Source organism: Strix aluco, chromosome 4, assembly GCF_031877795.1.
Source record: "Strix aluco isolate bStrAlu1 chromosome 4, bStrAlu1.hap1, whole genome shotgun sequence".
NCBI lineage: Eukaryota > Metazoa > Chordata > Aves > Strigiformes > Strigidae > Strix > Strix aluco.
Window position 1 is genome coordinate 12,507,492 of NC_133934.1, and position 19,911 is coordinate 12,527,402.

Genomic DNA, 19,911 nt, shown 5'->3' on the forward strand with positions numbered 1-19,911 from the left:
CTGACAATAATTTATATGGCTGTAGAATTACTTGAAAAATATACATTTCTTGTACGGTATACTGATTAGATTTCACAATGACTGCCTAGATTCTGTGGTAATGATGGCATTTGAAATCCATGTATTATAATAAATAAGTAAATATTAGAAGATTCATATATTCCATAATTAAAATAAATCTCATAACAACAATAGTAATACATCTAACATTCAAAGCATACTTAAAAACAGGAGACCACTATACACTTAATGGCATATACATCTTATTTCTAAAGTGTATCATATAGCAAAACTCTAAGAGCTGATTATTTGGGTATTACTGGTTTTTTAGGTCATAGGTCCTCTTTCGTTTTTCCTCCTTGAGTCTTGTGATCACTTACTGCTTTGTAAATCTGAACCTATACCTTTTTGCTTCAGAAAGCTGTATGCTGTAGATATATATGTTGTTGTTGTTGTTCCATAATCTGAACACCACTGAATAGCATTATTGTGAAATATTTTGGATTTCTGACAGAGTTCTAGACAGCTTAGCTACAAGTGTGATGGCAAAAAAAAATTATCTGTAGCCAAGGGATGTTTTTCATGAGCTACATTGTGAAGTGATGTAGACAGTTTTGCTGTCATTTTGGATACCCTCTTCCTGTCTATATATTGTAAAAAACTTTGAGAAACATATTTCCTGAAAATTTGGACAGTTTATATAATGGCAGTGCTACTGCTCAGTTGAATAGAAGAACATATTCACCAAGAAAAAACTTGGGCAGGATTGATGTGTATGTGCAAATTAATGGTGTCTTTCAGAAAATATTTGCCCAAGTGTACTTCTTCAGGGATTTCTTTGTTAAGACACTATCGTTCCTTGGTATTGTGAACTGGCACGTCTTCTGTGCCTGCTGTGAGTATGTCCGGTTTGCCAGAGCAGCCTGAGCGTGCTTGCAGGTACAATCTGCAAGTAAGTGGGAAAATCTGCATCCACTGGAGACAAGAAGGGGGCCAACAGCCTCTAGTAGGGGTGTAGCTGGCATCTGCAGGTTTCCCTGCACAGTGCTATTTTCAAGTGTAGGATAAAACAAGTGCATCTTGACCAAGGATTGTTTAAACATCTGGACACGTTCTCAGAAATGGAAAAAAGGATTGCAGGTTCGGTTGGGTAAACAACTGTATCAGAAAAGGTTTTAGCGGTAGGGAAGAGCTGGTAAGGAAGTAAGCAGCAAAAAATGTACTTTTTAGAGGTCTGAAGAGGCTTAGCAGCGGTCACCCTGTTAGGCCTTGAAAAGATTATAAAAACAAATGTGATTAAGTAGAGAAAAATTTAAGTAAAGGCATTTTGGAATGAGGATAGGACTGCAGTTAATCCTAGGTGTGGCACTGAAATGAAATGGATGTTTCTCCTCATCTTTTAATGAGGATAATGACATCAGATACAGAAAGTATGGAAATGGGAACTATTCCATCCAAGATGAAACCAAAACTAAAAATAGCGAGTCCACTTAAGCAAAGGGACCAGAGAATCTCAGAATTATGAGAGAACTGAAGCATGAAAATGAGGTTCAGTACCATGGGCTTCTCACACACCTGCTGAATAGGTATCATATGATTAGGCTGTAACAAATATGTTTATATATATGGTCTGAGCTACTGCAGGTATTAAGACAATGCAAGACTTTAGAGGTAATTTGAAAGGAAAAACATAGAAATGTGCTTATAAAGTTTGTTGATAAAATAATGGAGAAGCATTAGGAATACAGAGAAGGAATGTATTTTTTTCTAGAACAAATTGGAAAGCCATGTGATCTGGAATAATAGAAATAGGATGAAATATGAAGTGCATCATCAGGAATCTGAGGAGTAATAAGAAATTATAAGACAATAAGAAATTTTAAGACAAATCACTGTAAAAAAGGAATACCCACTCTTTTTTATCACAGCAAACAGCAGAAATAAGATGAGGAAAGAGAGACTGTCCCCAAAGATTTATGAAAATATTGATGTGTCTAGAAGCTTTGTCAAACTTTAAATTTGTTCTGCAGTTAGAAATTGTTTGTTAAAGGGAGAGAACCAGAGTGGCAATGGTAGAAAAGCAGATGGCCACAACTTCTGCACTTACTTTTGTCTAGTGCTGGCTTGATGATGTGGTATGTGAAAAGAACTGTCTTTTCTGCATCAAGTTTGAGATAACCTCTACAAATGTCAGTAGTGCTCACTAATGGACTATTCTGTTGGTTTTACTAATGAATAGTCTGTTTCCAGCAGGGAGGACCATACATTTTTAAGGAATGCTAGAAAATAGCTATGAATGTGAATAAATGAGAATTTGTCTTTTTTTTACTGGGACTTTTTAGAAAAAGTAATTTTCTTTTTTTGTCTTTCAGCCATGGAAGAGTTAATAGTTGAGCTGCGCCTGTTTCTTGAACTTCTGGACCATGAATATCTAACTTCCACTGTCAGGGAGAAGAAGGCAGTAATAACTAACATTCTCCTGAGGATACAGTCATCAAAAGGTCAGTGTCAGGGGTGGGTTTTCTTGCTTGCAGAATGCATAGAATAAGTCTGTGCTCAGTGAAATAGCTTTAAGAGCTAAAGACAAGCCCTAAATTGAAGCAGGACAGAGAGGGTGAAGCCGAAGTGTAACTTTCCTGAATGCTTTCCTTCATGTTCTGCAGTAAAATAGAGCAAAAGGCATACTGGAAGTATCTTGGGTGCACACGGGTGAATCCAACCACAAAATTACGTGCTAGATAGAATGTTTTCACTTCTGCTGATAGAGTGGTTATTTTATTTTATTTGTGGCAGCAATGCTATTTATGAGTTTTGATGAAGAAGTAATACTGCGTCAGGCAGTGCTGGCCACAGCACCATTTTATAGATGCGTGGGTGCTGCATGCTGCATCTCAGTCAAATGACCCAAATCCATTAAAAGGCTTGATATTGAGGTGGTCTCTGGTGCATGGCTGATACAGGAGTGCCAAGCCAGAGTTGAGAAATGGCTGTCAGCATGTTTGGTTTGCATTTTGCAATTAGTGTTACATTCACTTTCCCCTTTTCTTCCTATCTAAAACCATTTTGATAGTGCAATTGCTTTTGTCTCTGTCTGGATTATGGCACTGAAATACAATATAAATGATTCACTGTGTACATCAACCTTTCCACAGAGCTTATACAAACAATATTCCTCACATTTTTCACTAACAGTACTCTTATTTCCTTACAGCACCTTTCTGTATGAAGTGGCATCTGGGCTATGAGACCTCTGTCTCTCCTACATGTGACAGAAATACTGTCAGTGTAAACCCTCAGTGTTTAGATTTTTTGAAAAATTACCAGAGTGTGTTGAAGAAAAATGCCACATTGTGAGCAGATGCATTTTTCATGATTTGTTTCTTTTCCAGTGCTAAAAAAATATGGTCTTGTTTGATGCAGTGTTTCTCCTCTTCAGTAATCATTTTTGCCACAGGATTCAAGTCCAAGGGGATCAGCTTGAAAATAGTGATTGTCTTCCTTTCCATTTTGACATTCTTAAAGACCTATCACTATTTTTACTTCACCACTGAGAGAAGGAGGCAGGTACCAATTTCACATATTGTGGAAGGAGGCTTCGTGCTCCAAAAGTTGATCAAAATACACCAAACTCCCCAAAACCAAACTCTGTAGGTGAGAACCTGCAATTTGATATGTTCAGAAACAGCTGTATTTTACAGGAGTTCAAAATAACCTCAACAATACTGATCTGACACTGTATGTTCTTCTTGTAATCTTTTCAACTAGATTTATTAAGACAAACATTTGACTTCCTCAAGAAGTCAGATGATATTCTGTTGCCAACTTTGCAAACACAGGGAAGGGTTGTCATATCCTTTCCTTTTGGATTGTAGATGATGTTTCAGGACACAAAAGCTACAGCTCTACTAGTAGATTAAACAGTGCTGGGTATGTTTCTGGACCCTAGAACTCAATTATTTATGCTGTTAAATTAATGGAGTGGTCCTTGGGATGGGTTTGAGCTGAGCTGACTCATCTCCTCCATCAGTTTCTAAGCATGATTTGGGAGTTAGCACAGGCAAGGATCTGTTCCCAACAGACAGCTCACCTTGGTTTTGAGAAGTGAGAGATTTTAACCGTATGGATACCAATTTCTCTGTACCAGAGCACCTTCCTAGGTGTGTTTAATTTATGACTCTAGATGTGGCCAAGGATTAAAAAACCCAAGGACCATAGCTTTCTGCTTTTCAGCACTCACCATTTAGGTTTTAAAGCCTGTTACAGGATCTATAACAAGATCCATTACATCCTATTACAGGATCCATCCATTAGCAAGATCCATACAAGATCCACATATTAAGTGGTAGAGCTTAGCTCAGTGCAGTTGTTACTGGAACATTTTACCCACTTCTAGCACCTATATTCAAGGAGATAAAATTTAGACATTTCAAAGGAAAGTCATAAAAGTGATTAAAGGATGCAGAAATATGCCTTCAAATTACCCAAAATGAGGTATCATAATTAATCTTGATGTAGAGAAGGAATGACTAAAAACGAGCTCTTAAGACTTATAACAGTAAGTGCAATGGCTGAATGTTTGTTTCAAAGTGGAAATAAAGCACATGTTGTGAGCACTGAAGCTATGAACTAATGGAAGAACTTCATACGGTCTGCATGCCATGGCTGGCATTTTATCAAGATGGAATATTTTGCTAAAAGATATGCTCTAGTTCAAACAAGAATTAATTCAAGGAAATCCCATAGTTCAGTTAAGCAAGAGGTCATAGGACTATGCTTTATATGTCTATAAACTCTAGTTTATGGAACTGCAGTTTAAATAGAGTTTAAGCCAGCATGGCCTCTAAAAAAGCATCCTGTTTCTCTCCCCAGGCTACTCATTCTTGCTCATCATGTACTGCATCCTCCTTTCTGCTAGCACAAGCATTATTTGATTTTTTTTGCTGGTTTGGTCTTAACCAGTGTCACTTCCTTGGTCTGGTTCAACCTGAGGCCACACACATGCTTACGCTGGCACAAAGGAGAGGTTGGTGCAGGGACAGGAACAAGGCAGGGAAGGAGAGGATCTGCATCCTTGGGAGTACTGCCATCCCATGCTGGCTTCAAGTGTGTGTGAAACTACCTGGGGAGTCATGTTCTTTACTGGAACTGACCCTGCTGGTTTTTTTATCAGTACTCCCATCCCTTTGAAACTATTCATCTCTTCATTAAAATTAAAAGTAATAAAAGATGCATAAACCCACAGTACTTTGTAACTAAGCTGAACTGTCATTTGGAGTCTGTTTTTCAAAATGTTGTTTTACTCCACCCACATAACTCCACAAGAGCTCTTGGGTTGCTGGCACAGTTTAAGAGGCCTGAGGACTATGCTGAGTTCAGACTCTATATGCATTTGCAAAAATCAACTGTGTGAATCCAACAGGATATTTCAGTTGCTGGAGCAAACCATTTAAGATCAATGTGGAATGGCAATGAAGGATCTGGGCAACTGGGAACTGGCTGGGTTCTTTATAACATCTGGAAATGGACAATTATATTTTTCTTTGTAAGGTGTGGAAATTATAATGGGCTGGTTAGCTTTTAGTAAAACACTTTAAACTCTGTAAGTTCTTACTTGGGGAATTCTTTAGAAGACTTTTGCCTTCTTTTACTCCATCTCCCAAATGCACACTGTTTTCTTCATTTATAATAACTATCAAGCAGAGAGTACTGGGCCAAGCAGATGTGTTCTTCAGGTCGTAGCTGCCTGTCCTTGACCTGCCCCACATCCAAACCAGTGATTACTCTGAATAGCTGGCAAAACTATAAACTTTATTTTTCTTCCTGAGCCTTGGCATGCCCAGTGGATTGTAGGTCTGAAGAAAACACTTGGCATTTCCTTCTGAAACTCAGACTTTCTTCTAGAAAACAAAGACACAGTTTATTTTGGAGTAAGAACTGTTGCTGGATTTAGTCATTTAATATGACTGTCAACATTGCCTGTTTTCCTTAAAGGGACCTGATGCAGTAAACCTATAGTGCTCAGTTTGCTGTGTGATTTGGTAGAAGAAAATAAATGTTAGAGCAGGGTCTTGCTGAAACACACATAGTTTAAAACTGGGGAAAAACTAGTTTTACAGTGTCATTAGAATTCACTTGGAATACTTCTTTTTTGCAGTAAAAACCCCTTCATATCTGACTTCTGGTTGTTATGGAAAGCATGGGAGACAGATATGGATGGCAGTCATAATATGGATTCATCCTTCATAAGGAGGAACAAGTGAAAGTTATACTGAAAAGAAAAATTGGAATGTTTCCCAAGACTAATCCCCCTCTTGATTTGTATGAAGAAAGAAGAATCTGTGGCCCTTGGAGCTAGTTTATTTTATCAGTGTTGTTTTTCAATCCATGACTTCACAGCCAGTGGGACTGGGGTATTATGACAAGAAACATTTCATCATTGATTACATTTTTGAGAATTACATGATCTTGACCAAAAGATACCCATTTGACTATGTAAATATATATTTTAAAAACTAAACACTGGGAGCTAAATTCAGTCTGTGGGTAAGCAGGGTACCATCCATTGACTGAATTTTTGCCAGAACGTTGCGGAGATGCACCCTGATCTCCCTTTTGATATTTAGAAAAATAAACTATTTCATGTTCCTATGAAGTGAGTGCAACTGTGATTTAAATTATTGTGCCAAAAACTCAGAACGAGTGGGTCGCTCCTCTTTTCCCCTGGGAGGGAGATGCAATAGTGATACAAAGGACCCTCAAAGCAGCTTCTACATTCAGATTCTTTTCCCTTTTCAAATTCACCTGGCAAACTATGGGATTATTTTAAAAAAATGAGAGAAAGAAGGAAATGGTGGGAAAACATGCTTGGTATGTGGTTCTGTTAACAGTGAGTTGCTTAGGGCAATGTCCCCCCAGCAGCAGCGTGCTCCAGATTGGGGTGTCACAGCATCCTGCATCTCCCAGGACTTGGGCAGACTCACACCACGGCTCCATGATCAGAGGTGGTGGCAGCAGGGACTGCAGGGAACATGGGTGCTGTGGGCTTGGCCAAATAGCTGTCACCATCGCTGCCAGGAAGGGAGGCAGGCAGGGTCTCTTCTGCCCTCTACCTCACTCTTGTGGCATGAAGGGTTGTTTTGGCCTTATTTCTGCATGATGGCCTTGCCCATCCAAAATGTGCCATGGGAGCAACAGTTGCTCGTCTCCACTGGTAAAAGGCAGACAGCCATATACTGCCCACAGGCTGACCGTGTTTTATTCACAGTATGGTGCCCTTAGGAAATACCACAAGTGTGGTATTTTTCCCCCCATAAATGGTTTTATCTGTATGGTAGACGCCTGGCAACATATTTGAATGTTAGTTAAGTCTTTCAGTTCCAGATGGATAGGCAGTTCAGAATGATTTCCTGAAAATTTTTTCTATGTCTGGTGTTTGTTGATCCAAATAGCATATATGTCATTATCATATAGAGTAAGTATGTGTTTGTTCTGCTTGATTAAATTCCTGAATTCCCAGCATTCTTCTAGTCCTGCCTCAGTAACCGCGCCTGGGAGGTGGGCTGTGAACAGAGCTGTGTGCCAGATCTCGGTGTGTGACAGTCAGACATGGTGTCCACATGTGGAAAAAAAATGTCCCATTTACATCCACGGAAATGTTAAGTGATGTCTGTTGCTCTTCCACAGGTTTTGAAATAAAAGAACATGTACAGAAACAAGAAGTCGCCAACAGTTTGCCGGCACCTCCTCAAATGCCTCTGCCAGAAATACCTCAGCAGTGGCTGGTGAGTGTTAATTTAAATATATAACTATATATAAGAGAGAATATATTTGTGATAAGCACTAACAGAATTGGTTACAAGGGGAAGGAGCCTGCAGGTCCAGGGAAACAATTCTCCTCTCACCTCTGCCATGGTTGAGGGAATTATGTTCAATTTGCAGAAGAGAAGGCAAAAAATTCTATATGGTGAAATAAGCCCGGGAACAGGTCATCTGCAAAGGCTGTGGAATTGCAATCTTTGGTGATTTTCAAAATTCAAGCAGCAAAAGACTGAGCAACTTAATCTTAACTTCAAAGGTTGACTGGTCTTGTGTTGGAGGTTGGCCTGTCCAAGCCCACAGGTCCCAGCCAGGTTCTTATGATTTTAATGATCAGCTTTTCCTGGAGCAAGGAGGGAAAGACTTATGAGAAGACTTCCTCTTGATAGCTGATAAATGAAGATTCAGAGTTTTAAAATGAAAGAAGAGTACTTCCTTTTTTTTTTTATAAAGTCTTTAGTGCCCTTCTGTGCCCAGTCTCTGTGTAGGAAATTCCCTGCAGAACAAGTAGAAGTGCATGTTCTTGGAGATGTTTATAGCAGAGATACTGATTGAGATCTGTAATTCAGTTCCTCCAGTTGAGAGCAGCTGTCTTATTATAGAATAAACTATAAACAAGTTTTGATGCTCCTCTGTTACTGACTTTACAGTAGATTAGAAGAAAACATTTTCAACATTTTTTCTAGGTGAGCGTAAGCAAATAATGATTTAACCTCTTGAAAGGTGAACATGGCCTTAGCCCTAATACTGATAAATTATCCATCTTTGTATTCATTTGTGGAAAATTTTTTTCATGGTGGTAAGGACAATCCTTGGAAACCTACATTGATTGGCTGAAGCAGGAAGTACAGATGCAGTTTACAGGGGCAGAACAATTGGATGGCTGATGTTCTGCTTCATTTGTTGCTCTGTTACCGCATTTATGCCCAAGTCTAAGGATATATAAACCAATAGCATTTTATGAACATAAGAACTAATTTATCAGATCAAACTCTAGGTCAGCCTCTCATAATAACCTTTATTTGATGGTGAATAATGCTATGTATTGCAGAACAAAGTAAAAAACCGCAGCAAGCATATATTATATAGAATACCTTAATCATAGTTTCTCCCTAAGCACTGACATCTTTTGGTTTGTGACCTGAACATGATTTTTCTTTTTAATTTTAATTCTACCTAATGTAATCGGGTATGCTGAAATCATTATAGGAAGGGAATGTTTGTGCTAGAAACATTCATATCCAGAGTTGGTATATATACTGTAGCAAAATTCAGCTAAAAGGGATGCTGTAAAATAATTATGCATAGTTTCGAATGGATGCAAAAGTGGTGTTATTAATATGCAGTGAAACTTGGAGAATCCATTTCATGGTTAACAGTGCCTGAAAATGATTATTTTTCTTTAATTCAAGATGCATATAGCATAAATTACAAGGGAAAGGGTTGATGAGAGGCAGAAAAATTATGCAAAATGCACATGCCTTTGAAATGTAGACTTCAGGTGCTAGCTTCGTAAGCTGAAGCCAGTTGAGATCCTCATTCTTTCATATTTATGTAGGTTCAGGTTAATAATTTGGCTCTGAAGATTCAAGTTGTTTTTCTAAAGACAACTGACCTACTTTTCCTTTCTCATACACTAATGTGTAAATTCCCTTAAAGCTGGTACAGCTGCAGTGAGTGAAATGGTGTGAAGTATGAATTAGGTCCGGGAGGTCAGCACTGTTTTTTGCAGTAGTTCGGTTTGGTTTGTTGAATAACAAAAATACTTCTATGAGATATAGTGGAAATTACTGTAGAAGTTGACACAGTTAGAGCTGGCTGGTCTGGAGCATGGTCTTCCCATGTTGAGCCTGGCAAAGTGGAGTTTGAACATGGCCCTCCCCTCTGACCTGCCCATAATGCTGCAGACACTTTCATCTCTGTGAAGTCACCAAGCTGAGCAAGTTTTTCCATAGCGGTGGAAGCTGATTTTTGCCAGTTTTTTTGCAATTCTGTTGCTGCTGTCAGGCAGTGGTGGTTTTCATCTTCCTTTTTGGTGTCAGTGCCACTTTGAGATCAGCCAGGAAATGTCCCAGGACTCTCGTTGTCTTGCATTATCCAAATACAGGTTACAAGTGGTGCTATTTTAAGCTGGTAGCACATCATAATTTATGAAAAAGATGACAGACTGCTGCTGTCCTGCAGAAGACCAGGTGGAGTCAGAAGGAAAGGACAAAACTGTCAGCTTTTTGACCTTTGAACACTAGGGAAGCTCAAACCCCAGTCTGACTGTTTAAAAACTTCACCTGAGATCACGTTGAACTAATGGAATTGATCATTAGCTGATTTTTGGAAACCTTTCTCTGTTAGATGCCTCTTTGTTAGCCCCTCATTGTTATTAGATATGATCAGAGACTGTCATATTATCTTTCTTTTTATACCAAGCTGGACATCAGTGGTAGTGGCCAAGATTTAATTTTCCCTTCCCTTAATGCTCCTGCATGGTGATCTTCAACCTACCCTGAATCAATGGACTACTAAAAATTTGTAGCTGATGATGCCAATCTCTATAAAAACTGTACATGATTACATTGCTCAGTGACACAAATACTGAGCTACCTTTCCTAGCCACTTTTCATACACCGTGCTTTCATAGTCAAGTGGAAGAAATCCCCTGGGCCCACCAGAGGCTAGGAAATTCTGCTCCAGGTTGCCCTTCTTCACATGGCAAGTTGGAAGTCATGTTGTATGGCATCTCTTTTTGCCAGCCATTCAGGACAGAAACTTTTTTCCATTTGCTGAATAACATCTAGTGGTGGTCCCAGCCTCCAGTGGAAACACAGTGTGCTGCTGGAACACAGGAATTTACTGGAAGTGGGAATCAATAACTTTAAATAAACTATGCACTGTTTTAAAATCTATGTTTTTAGCACATCAGTTATTGAGCGTGATGGAAATTAAAGTTTCATTTACACCACTGTTTCTCTTTATGGCACTCAAGGGATTCTGCATTCAAAAATGTTTAGTCTGAATTATGTTTAAGCTTTTACTTATGTAAAGATGTGTGGGTGGGAAGGAATTCAATACTCCTTAAAGTAGTGCCAGGAGCCAGAATTATATGTGGGCAGGTGCTGTGCAAGGTTTCCTTTGTAAATCTGTAAACAGACCTGCATATTTTCTCAGGCCAAATCTTGTATCAGTTTTGTTACTCATCCACCCATGAACAAAGAGTATAAAATTCATATTATTTAGAGACATGCTGTTAATAGTTTAAATGAAGTCTCCAGTTATTAAAACACATTAAAGCCCAGAGAGTTTTCCTGGACTCAGTGGGCTTTGGACCAGGTCTTAAAATTGAGGGACAAAGTTGGACCTTGCATATACTTGAATGAAGCGAATCACTAAGCACACAGTCATTTAGTAATTCTGTATGCATGCCCTTGCCTACATCTGGTCTAGCAGACTTTCTGTCAGGCTTAGAAAGCACAAATCCTCGCTTGCTTTAGCCTGTGCCTACAGCTCCTTCAGATGGCCGGCAAAGTAAAAGCTGCAGATAAAGGATGTGAGTTTAAGGGCAACTCGGAGTCCTGCTGCAGAACTGAAATGCCACTTGCCTGCTTCCTAGCATGAACACAGTGCCAGCAGCTAGGGTAGCTTTGCCTGCATCAGCAGCAGAGGAGGGGATCACCATGTCTGAAATAGAGTTATATTGGTTCTCCCCTCTTGAATCTGCTTACTGCGAGGGCTTGTGTCTTTTAGCCTTCTTTCTCCATCTCTACATCAGCAGCCACTTTTGTGATATTTCCCTGCTCTTGAAAGGCAAGAAGCAGTGCCAGATGATGGATTTGGAGGAGTAACAGAGCCAGTGCTCTGTGCATACCTCAAAGTGCTGCTGATGGTTTAACACCTGGGATCCCATCACTGCACTATCACCAAGTTGCCTTGAAGTACATTTTCCACTGAGGCAGGAGGATAACATCCGGTGTGTCCTGCTGCTCAGATGTGCCTGAGGATTACTGGCATAAGTTATCCACAGCATGACAGTGACAGAATACTTCTAGCCTCCAAGCATTTGGTTGTCATATTACATGTGACAGTTGGTGATTTCAGTGCACTGTGCACTCCAACAAAATAAAACACAGCGCACTTAGCTATTTTGCATGATTTTCACAGTAAAATTGAGTAAATGTTTTGTTTTTCTTGGAATATTGACAATTTAATAGTTATTTAACTGCAGCAAGTGTCCAGCAAGATGCCAGAACCCCTGTAGATATAAATCAAAAGGATAGGTCATCTTCCTCGAACCCTTTGCTGCAACGTACAGAGTCACTCTGTAGGAGTGTTTCACATAAATGGGTTTCCTATTGTGGAGAAGTGATTTGACAGCCTCCCTTTATCTGACTGCCTGTCAGGTATACCCTTAGAAAATGCTGAAAGGAGACAGTGTCCTTGGAGAAGAAAAAAAATCATCCTGAAATCAAAGGGATTTTTGAGGTGATACATCACCAGTTACATTAATCATTCTTTGAATAACAACCAAAAAAGTGCCAGTCTTAAAGCTTTTTCTAAAATGTGCAGCGAGAGTAGTGCCATAGCAAAAGCAAGGGGCTCGTGTGCCAGGTGGGTACTTATGAATCTTACATCATCTTGCTTTTTCTTCTAACACTGAAAATCAGTTGTTATTTTCTGTTCTTAAAAGATAATCTTAAGTTAGTATTAGCCTTGGGCTTTTTTCCTTGCAGAAAATTTTTAAAAGCCACAAAAATAAATTCAACAAAAATTCAGTTGTTTCATTCAGAGCTGGCTAATAGTTTCAGTTTGCAGAGATCTCAACAAGTTCTTCAGTAATGAAGAAACAACTAAACGGGCCTTTTTGATCATTCAGTGCAGTCACTTTTACTGAAGGCAATTATAAAATATTAACCCTTTCAGAAACTTACCAAAATCTATTCACTAGCATATAGGTTTCTTTAACCCACTATTTTAATTTGAAAGGCTGTTCCGCCATCTCAGTGTTCGTTGTCAGCCTTTTCCTTGTGTTTAAGTAGCTTTTTCTTCCTCACCTTGATACCTGTGCCTCAGATATCCTTTGAAGTCACAATCATATTCCTCTCAGGTTTCATTTCAATCCATTACACATAAGAAAGGCTCTGTCAGTTTCATTTTGAGCTATAGTTTAATTCTAGTGAACTATATCAGTATTTCTCCCATGAACCTACAGTAAGGTTCATGGGAGGTTTGGTCATGAGTGACCAGAACAGCAGAGTCTTCTGGACATACAATCACAGAATCGTAGAATCATTTAGTTTGGAAAAGATCCTTAAGATCGTCAAGTGCAACCTTTAACACTGCCAAATCCACCACTAAACCATGTCCCTACGTGTCACATCTACACATCTTTTAAATACCTCTAGGGATGGTGACTCAACTGTTTTGCTGGACAGTCTGTTCCAGTGCTTGACAACTCTTTCGGTGAAGAAATTTTGCTAATATCCAATCTAAACCTCACCTGGAGCAACTTGAGTCCGTTTTCCTCTTGTCCTATCACTTGTTACTTGAGAGAGGAGACCAGCACCCACCTAGCTACAACCTTCTTTCAGGTAATTGTTGTAGAGATTGATAAGGTGCCCCTTGAGCCTCCTTTTCTCCAGGCTAAACAACCCCAGTTCCCTCAGCCGCTGCTCATAAGACTCATGCTCTAGACCCTTCACCAGTTTCATTGCTCTTCTTTGGACATGCTCCAGTACTTCATTGTCTTTCTTGTAGTGAGGGGCCCAAAACAACACAGTATTCAAGGTGTGGCCTCACCAGTGCCAAGTACAGGGGTAAGATCACTTCCCTAGTCCTGCTGGCCACGCTATTTCTGATACAAGCCAGGATGCTAATGGCCTTCTTGGCCACCTGCGCACACTGCAGTTGTGGAATACCTCCAGTCATCATATGTGATTGCATAAGGAATAAGGATAAAGAAATGGTTGCAACCTCTTTTTTATGTTGGTCATGTCTTGCAGGACACTGTAGTTGTCATTGCCATTTCCCCTGGGTGGGGTTGGTGCATTATTATTGATGATTTATTTCACATTTGCAAATATTATCACAAAATGTTTTAGTTAATTTCCTTCTCAGTTCATTTATAGTATACCTTTATAACGATGCATATCACCATATTTCAAAACTTTCTTCATATCTAAGCTGCCAGAATGAACTGTTCCCAACTGCCTTTAACTGGAATTTGCATTTAAACTGGATGAGTTCAGGTCAGGTTCAGAGTAGGATTGAACTGCTTTACCAGATTCTTTCTGTGATCATTGTGAAGCTATATGCCCTCTTTCCTGCTCTTACTAGATACTGATGATCTTTGACCTTCATATAAGGAAGCTATTAAATTACTAATGCCACAGATTTGATAGGATATTGTCCCACCATTTTTCATAACATGCTCACACTTCTGGCCTCAGGTTTTTCATTTCTTGTTTCTGTGCTATACCTGTCCATAAAACACCCTCTCTGTGCTGATAGTTAGGGACCAGCCTATTTGCTTTCCTAACCATGCTCATTAATGTTCTGTGCACAGACACATGGAAAAGGAGTTAGGCCAGTAAGTAGCAAGTCTTCTCTTGTTTTTGTTTGATGCAGGGCTCAGGCTCTTAGAGAATATTGTTCTGGTGGAAATGGTGTTGCTCACACTTTTCTCACTGTACTGCCTTGTCTTGTCCTCACTGTCATGTTAGGTACCTGGATGAGCTTATTATTAACTCCTGGAAGAGGAAGGTGATTTTGTTTTTGCTGGGGAATACAGACACTTCTTTGAGCTGTTACAATAACCACCTCTGACTGAGGGCCCCATGCTGCTTAAAATTCAGATTCATCTTTCTCATGCAATATGCATGAAAGTGTTCCCTAGTATTAATTAAAGCCCATTTCTTCTCTTGGTACACCCAGACTCTTTGCTTGGTATGAGTCAACTCTATTGTTTTGTCTGAGTGATGCTTCCAACTGGCTGTGTAATAATCTTTTATTATAAAATCTGAATGATACAGAAATACCATGTTTTTGTTTCTAGCTCATTCTTTTTCACTTCCGAATTATTTTGTTAGATCTTCTGTTACTTCCATGGAGTCTGGAGTTTGCTTCCTCTCCTGTCTTCCATAAGAGTTTGGGTGTGACTCCTTACAGCTATCTGTCCTTTCAGTGGTGCAGTGTGTGCTCCAGTCTCTTCAGTTTTATTTAATATCTCAAATGTTAATTAAATACAATAGCAAGAATTGACACTTAAGCTTATGCTGGGTTCTGCCGCAGGCTGACGTTGCCATGAGAGAGATGCAAGAACCATGTGTGTTCTCTGTTCAGTCGATATACTGTGTTGGTTTCTTACTGCTTCCATTTGGTCCTCTTCATTGCCATCTTTAGCTTCTTGTTGCTTAGGTAAAGGGTTTATTGGGTTATCTAAGCAGAAATCAGATGTGTAACTCAGTTCCTGGTGAGGTTCCTGTATAAATGCTCTCCAGACAATCTTCAGATCAAACTGTGGAGACATAGTATGCTCTGATTCATTCTTTAAATGCAAACAAGTCTGTTCAGATCCCTTTCCCATCATCAGGCTGTGCCTTCTGAGGCTGTGATCTGTTTGTAGTCACTATACATACTAAGCACTTTTCCAGAGATACCTTTAATTAGGCATTCACCCCTGAGTCAGCAGACACGCTCTTAGGCTGTGTGAGATGTACCTCCACTCCCTGGAGGACAGCTTGCAAAGCGTGGACCTTCTTTTGTTCTTAGTCTTAAACTTGCTCAAGTCACTGTTCAGGATAACCCTAAGGAAAGGCTTTGCTTATGCTTATACTCATCCACCACCTGGTAATTACTTCCACTAGCATTTCCTCCTTGCCCTCATCTGTTCAGCACTGCAGTAGAAACTGGTGGGTTACCAGCTGCTGAGTGTTGCTCGGCTTCCCATCATGCCTGACTCTGGCTGTTGATTTCTTGGGCAATTCCTTTTGTTTTTTTCCTGGTAGCACCAGTGTCCCAGAGGTGTGTGCTGTAATTGCATGGGTACACTCAGCGATGCTTGTGTGAGACTATGCCAACAGCCTGTCATGCAGTGGTGTTACCCACCTTGTGGTGGGACTGACAGGGTTACTCTGTTCCAAAAAGCTGAGTGTTGTGTCTGACTGGATGGTTTGCTGTCTTTTGTCAGATGTGCTGAGAAGCTGAAAAGAGAAGTTGAAAAGAGAAGCTGAAAAGAGAACTTCTTTCACATTTGGCTCCCAGTTTTGTAGCGTCCAGCTGACAAGCTGAGAAATGAATAACCTTAGAATATGGAGCTGAGGTCAAATGAAGAGTTATTCTCAGCTTTTCCTTGTCTACACTCAGGCTAATATTTCCTTCCTGCACAGCTCAATATGGTCTTAACATCCCATATAGTCAGCGCTTTTGTCCTGAATAAATCCAAGGTCCATCCAGGTCCTCAACTGCTGGCAATAGATTTGTGTCTTAGTGATTTTGAGTTTATCTAAAGGCTTAGACTTTCATACCAAGTGCGTGGCAAGTACTTACGCGCAATTTCCATCCTTTGCAGTGGTACAACGAAGCCTGGTTGAAATGTGCGGTCAGTAATTTTGCCAATTGTATTGATACCCCGTTGATTCATCTTACTTTCTGGACATCGATTTTTTTACGTGTGGGGAGAGGGATCATAAATGTTTGAGCACTCTTCCCCCTCCAGGCTAAGGATGTGGTGGGGTTGTACAGAGGTCAGGTCTAAGCTTGCTCCAAAGCAAATGGCATGTGCATGTGTCAAGGTTTCTTCTTGACAGCCCGCATTTGCCTGCTGGCTTCTGAATAGCTTTATTATGCATTACCAATGTGTGACCACTTTTCCAGTCTCATGTTGCTGCTTTCAGTGTTGAGGGGTTACGTAGCAGCTGGCTCCACAGTCTGGCTGGATCTGAATTGGTGGTTGATCTAATAACACACATGCGAGCATGGCCTTTGAATTGCTGGCAGCCTTTGCCTGCAGCACGAGTGTACTGACAGTCTTTGCTAAAGTCACTGCTTTGCACTGGAAATCTCCAAGTCCTAAATCATTGCATAAAGGGAGGTGTTTCTATTTCCTACAGAGTGTAAGTCTTCACTGGGGTGTCAAGTGATTTTATATCTGCAGGCCCCTATATGATGACATTTATTTTCCTTTGTCTTTCATATTGCTTTCCACACGATATACTTCCATATCGTCAGCAGATCTCAGCTAGACTATCCCTAAAAAAAAAGTTACTGTCTTGCGAGGGACCCTTGGACAGGAGGGGGAAATAAAGTAATTTATCTCCTAGCATAAAGAAAGAGTTCATTTGTGGTCTGTGGAACACAGACAGGCAAGTGGAGGGGAATATCATGATACGCCATAAAATTAATATTTCCATTAAGTCTGTTTCATAGAGTCCGTAGAATAATGAGTTTCACTGTCCAGGTAAATACTGCTTATTATTTGGAGGTTCTTGTTTCTTACTCTCAACAATCCTTCCTGTAAACTGGAGTTGGACGTCCTGTGCACGATCCAGTCTTTAATGTCTTCAGAGGTCTCAACTCTGAGGTATAATTATCACCCCATCCACTTCTTGGTTTCAAATAAAGCATCTCTCACTTGGTCTCAGACCCAACACCTTCACTGGTATTTTTTCAGTATTACTGGTATTATTCTGGGCAACAATCTCACTCATCTTTGTCCCTTTTCCTCCTTCTAACTGTTCCTATTCCTGTGATTGAACAAGGTTATTTGTCTTGAAAGGCAGCATTCTCTAGTTTTCTTCCCTGTTGGCTGTTATAAAAAAAGTAAAGGTAGAAATCTGCGCTAATGACTTCTTTGCAGGTTGCCAGGTCTTTCCTCATGATACCATTCAAACTACACATGTTCTAGGGTTTTTTGAGATTTAATCCTTTTATAGAATACGTAAATAGTTGTGCGGGTTTTATGGCCTTTCTATTTTTCATAAACTATTGAACAGTTACTGAACCAAGAATTATTTCAGTTCATAATTCATAACTGCATCAAAATTCTTCCACTCAAAATTGCCAAGTTGAAAGACTTAAACCATTCAGCTAGCAACAGTAAAAAAATTAAAGCACTGTAAATATTAGTAAGTAATACCAGAATGTTCAGATGTACTTTTTACATTTCTTTATGCTCAAACTCTTACATATTCCATAGCTCCCAGAAGATGAGGTTGTTTATGGTACAGATTTGAGTGACATATTTTTGTTTTTAATCAGATGGATTTTCCTTCAATATTAAAGCAGCCTTGCTTTAATCAGAAAGTATTTAATGTTGGATGTTTCTGTTTCTCCTAATAATTTTTTTTAAAAAAATCTTTTTTATAATTGTTTTCAACTTTGCTATGGCAAGCACTGCAAAATGCATTTCAGAGAGGAGGGCCTGGCTAATTCAGCAATGGATTCCATCTGTGTTGACGTTGGCTGCACAGCCCAGCCCGCCCCAACTGTATGAAGTAACTGGTGCTCCAGCAGGGTCGAATTCAGACAAGCACCATTTGTGTTTCATTTCCTTTTTTCTTTCTTTCTGAATAACATTTTGTCTAAAAACAAGGATTTCCCCCCCCCCCCCCCCCCCCCCCCCCCCCCCCGCCTCCGATCTTTATTGGAACCTCTTATTTGTTTCTGGATAAAAGATAGCTTTGAAACCTCGGTACTGTGTCAAGTCAAAATTGGAATGACTCTCGGATGGGTATTTCCTGGGTGAATTACATTTAATAATGATAGGAATTTCATATACTGTATATACACCTGACGGGAAAAATAGTTTAAGGCTAGACCAAGATATTAATATATCTGTCTAATGAAAGGAGTGGTATGAATCTCCACTGCCCTAGGAACAAACCTTGACCCCAGCTCACTTGAGCAAGGCTCTGCTCACCTGCATGAAGGGAGAAAATACAAACTCTTTGGAGGCAGTTTCACCTATTGTGTGTAGCAGTTCAGGCCACACGGAGCTGATGTGTGCAGGTGTGTAGGGCAAAATTAATAATTGCTGACAAATTTCCAATATTAACATGTAATATTTTTTAATGTCACTTATGCCTGTTGCGCAGCAGCAGCTAACTTTGAAAGATTCATTTCTTTTGTGATGATGTGCAGATTTGCTGTTTGGGGGGTGTTTTTTCAGCAGAATAACAGGGACACTATGCTAAAAGCCATTTTTTCATTATTTTAATTCTTTGACAGCTAATTTTTCTAGCAAAACTGATGAAGAAAACTCATTTGGCTGACATTATAGATAACAGTAATTGCCATCTCTTATCTGTAATTGAGTGTGACATATGAAGTTGGCTGTATCATTTGATATAGTAATATTAGTGTAAATCTCAATCTGACCAAGAATTTCTGTGTTCAGTCACGAATCGGTTCATTGTTCATGAGGAAGTTTCTGATTTTACTAGGTGCACAAAGGGAAGTCAGTGCTGGATGAGCTGAAGGGCAAGTTTAATCACTAGCTTCTGGCCTTCCTGCACATTGGGAATACACAAGCACTTACCTGCAAGGTGGAATGACCTACTCAATATGAATTTAACTACAGAGCACACTAAGGGTGGGACTCGTCTAGCTGATATTGTTACGAATTAGTGTGTCTTGCGTAGGTGTGTAATCAGTAATGAGATTTGGAGATGTGTAGCTTTGAAATATGCAAAGGTGAATCCAGACCTGAAAGCACCCACAGAACTAATTTCATTACAGCTAATGCCACGTGCTATTAAAGCTCAAGTTCCTCCTGGGTAACTTTAGGTCTGTAGGAAAATAGGAGTGTAGTCATTGTGGCTTCATCTGTATTATGTGAAAGAAAGCTCTATGCCTCTGCTAGACTGTTCAGCCCACCTGAGTAACAGTCTAGAAGTGTCTGTATCTGACCATGAGCAAAGCCCACCCTAACTAATTTCTTATTTCAGTATCTCTGTTTGTTCTCTATTCTCTGAGTTTAGACAGACACTGTTACATCTCTTTCATTACATGAAAAAAGAGAAAGGTGTATTGAAAAAATGTTACTGCAGAAATTAGACTCTGCTTAGAAGTTATATTTTTGTGATCATACAATAAACCACTGGTGCTGGA

At 39.7% G+C, this 19,911-nt stretch overlaps 1 protein-coding gene across 5 annotated transcripts in view; it reads left to right on the forward strand.

Moving 5' to 3' along the window:
• Nucleotides 1–19,911, forward strand: part of AFAP1 (actin filament associated protein 1) — a 125,455-nt gene that overhangs the window by 51,968 nt on the left and 53,576 nt on the right. For all 5 annotated transcript variants that reach the window (XM_074822041.1, XM_074822043.1, XM_074822044.1 and 2 more), the window contains exons 2-3: nucleotides 2,373–2,501; nucleotides 7,684–7,781. In XM_074822041.1, the coding sequence (XP_074678142.1) occupies nucleotides 2,375–2,501; nucleotides 7,684–7,781 (225 nt within the window). In that variant the 5' untranslated portion in view covers nucleotides 2,373–2,374. The remainder of the gene's footprint in view (nucleotides 1–2,372; nucleotides 2,502–7,683; nucleotides 7,782–19,911) is intronic.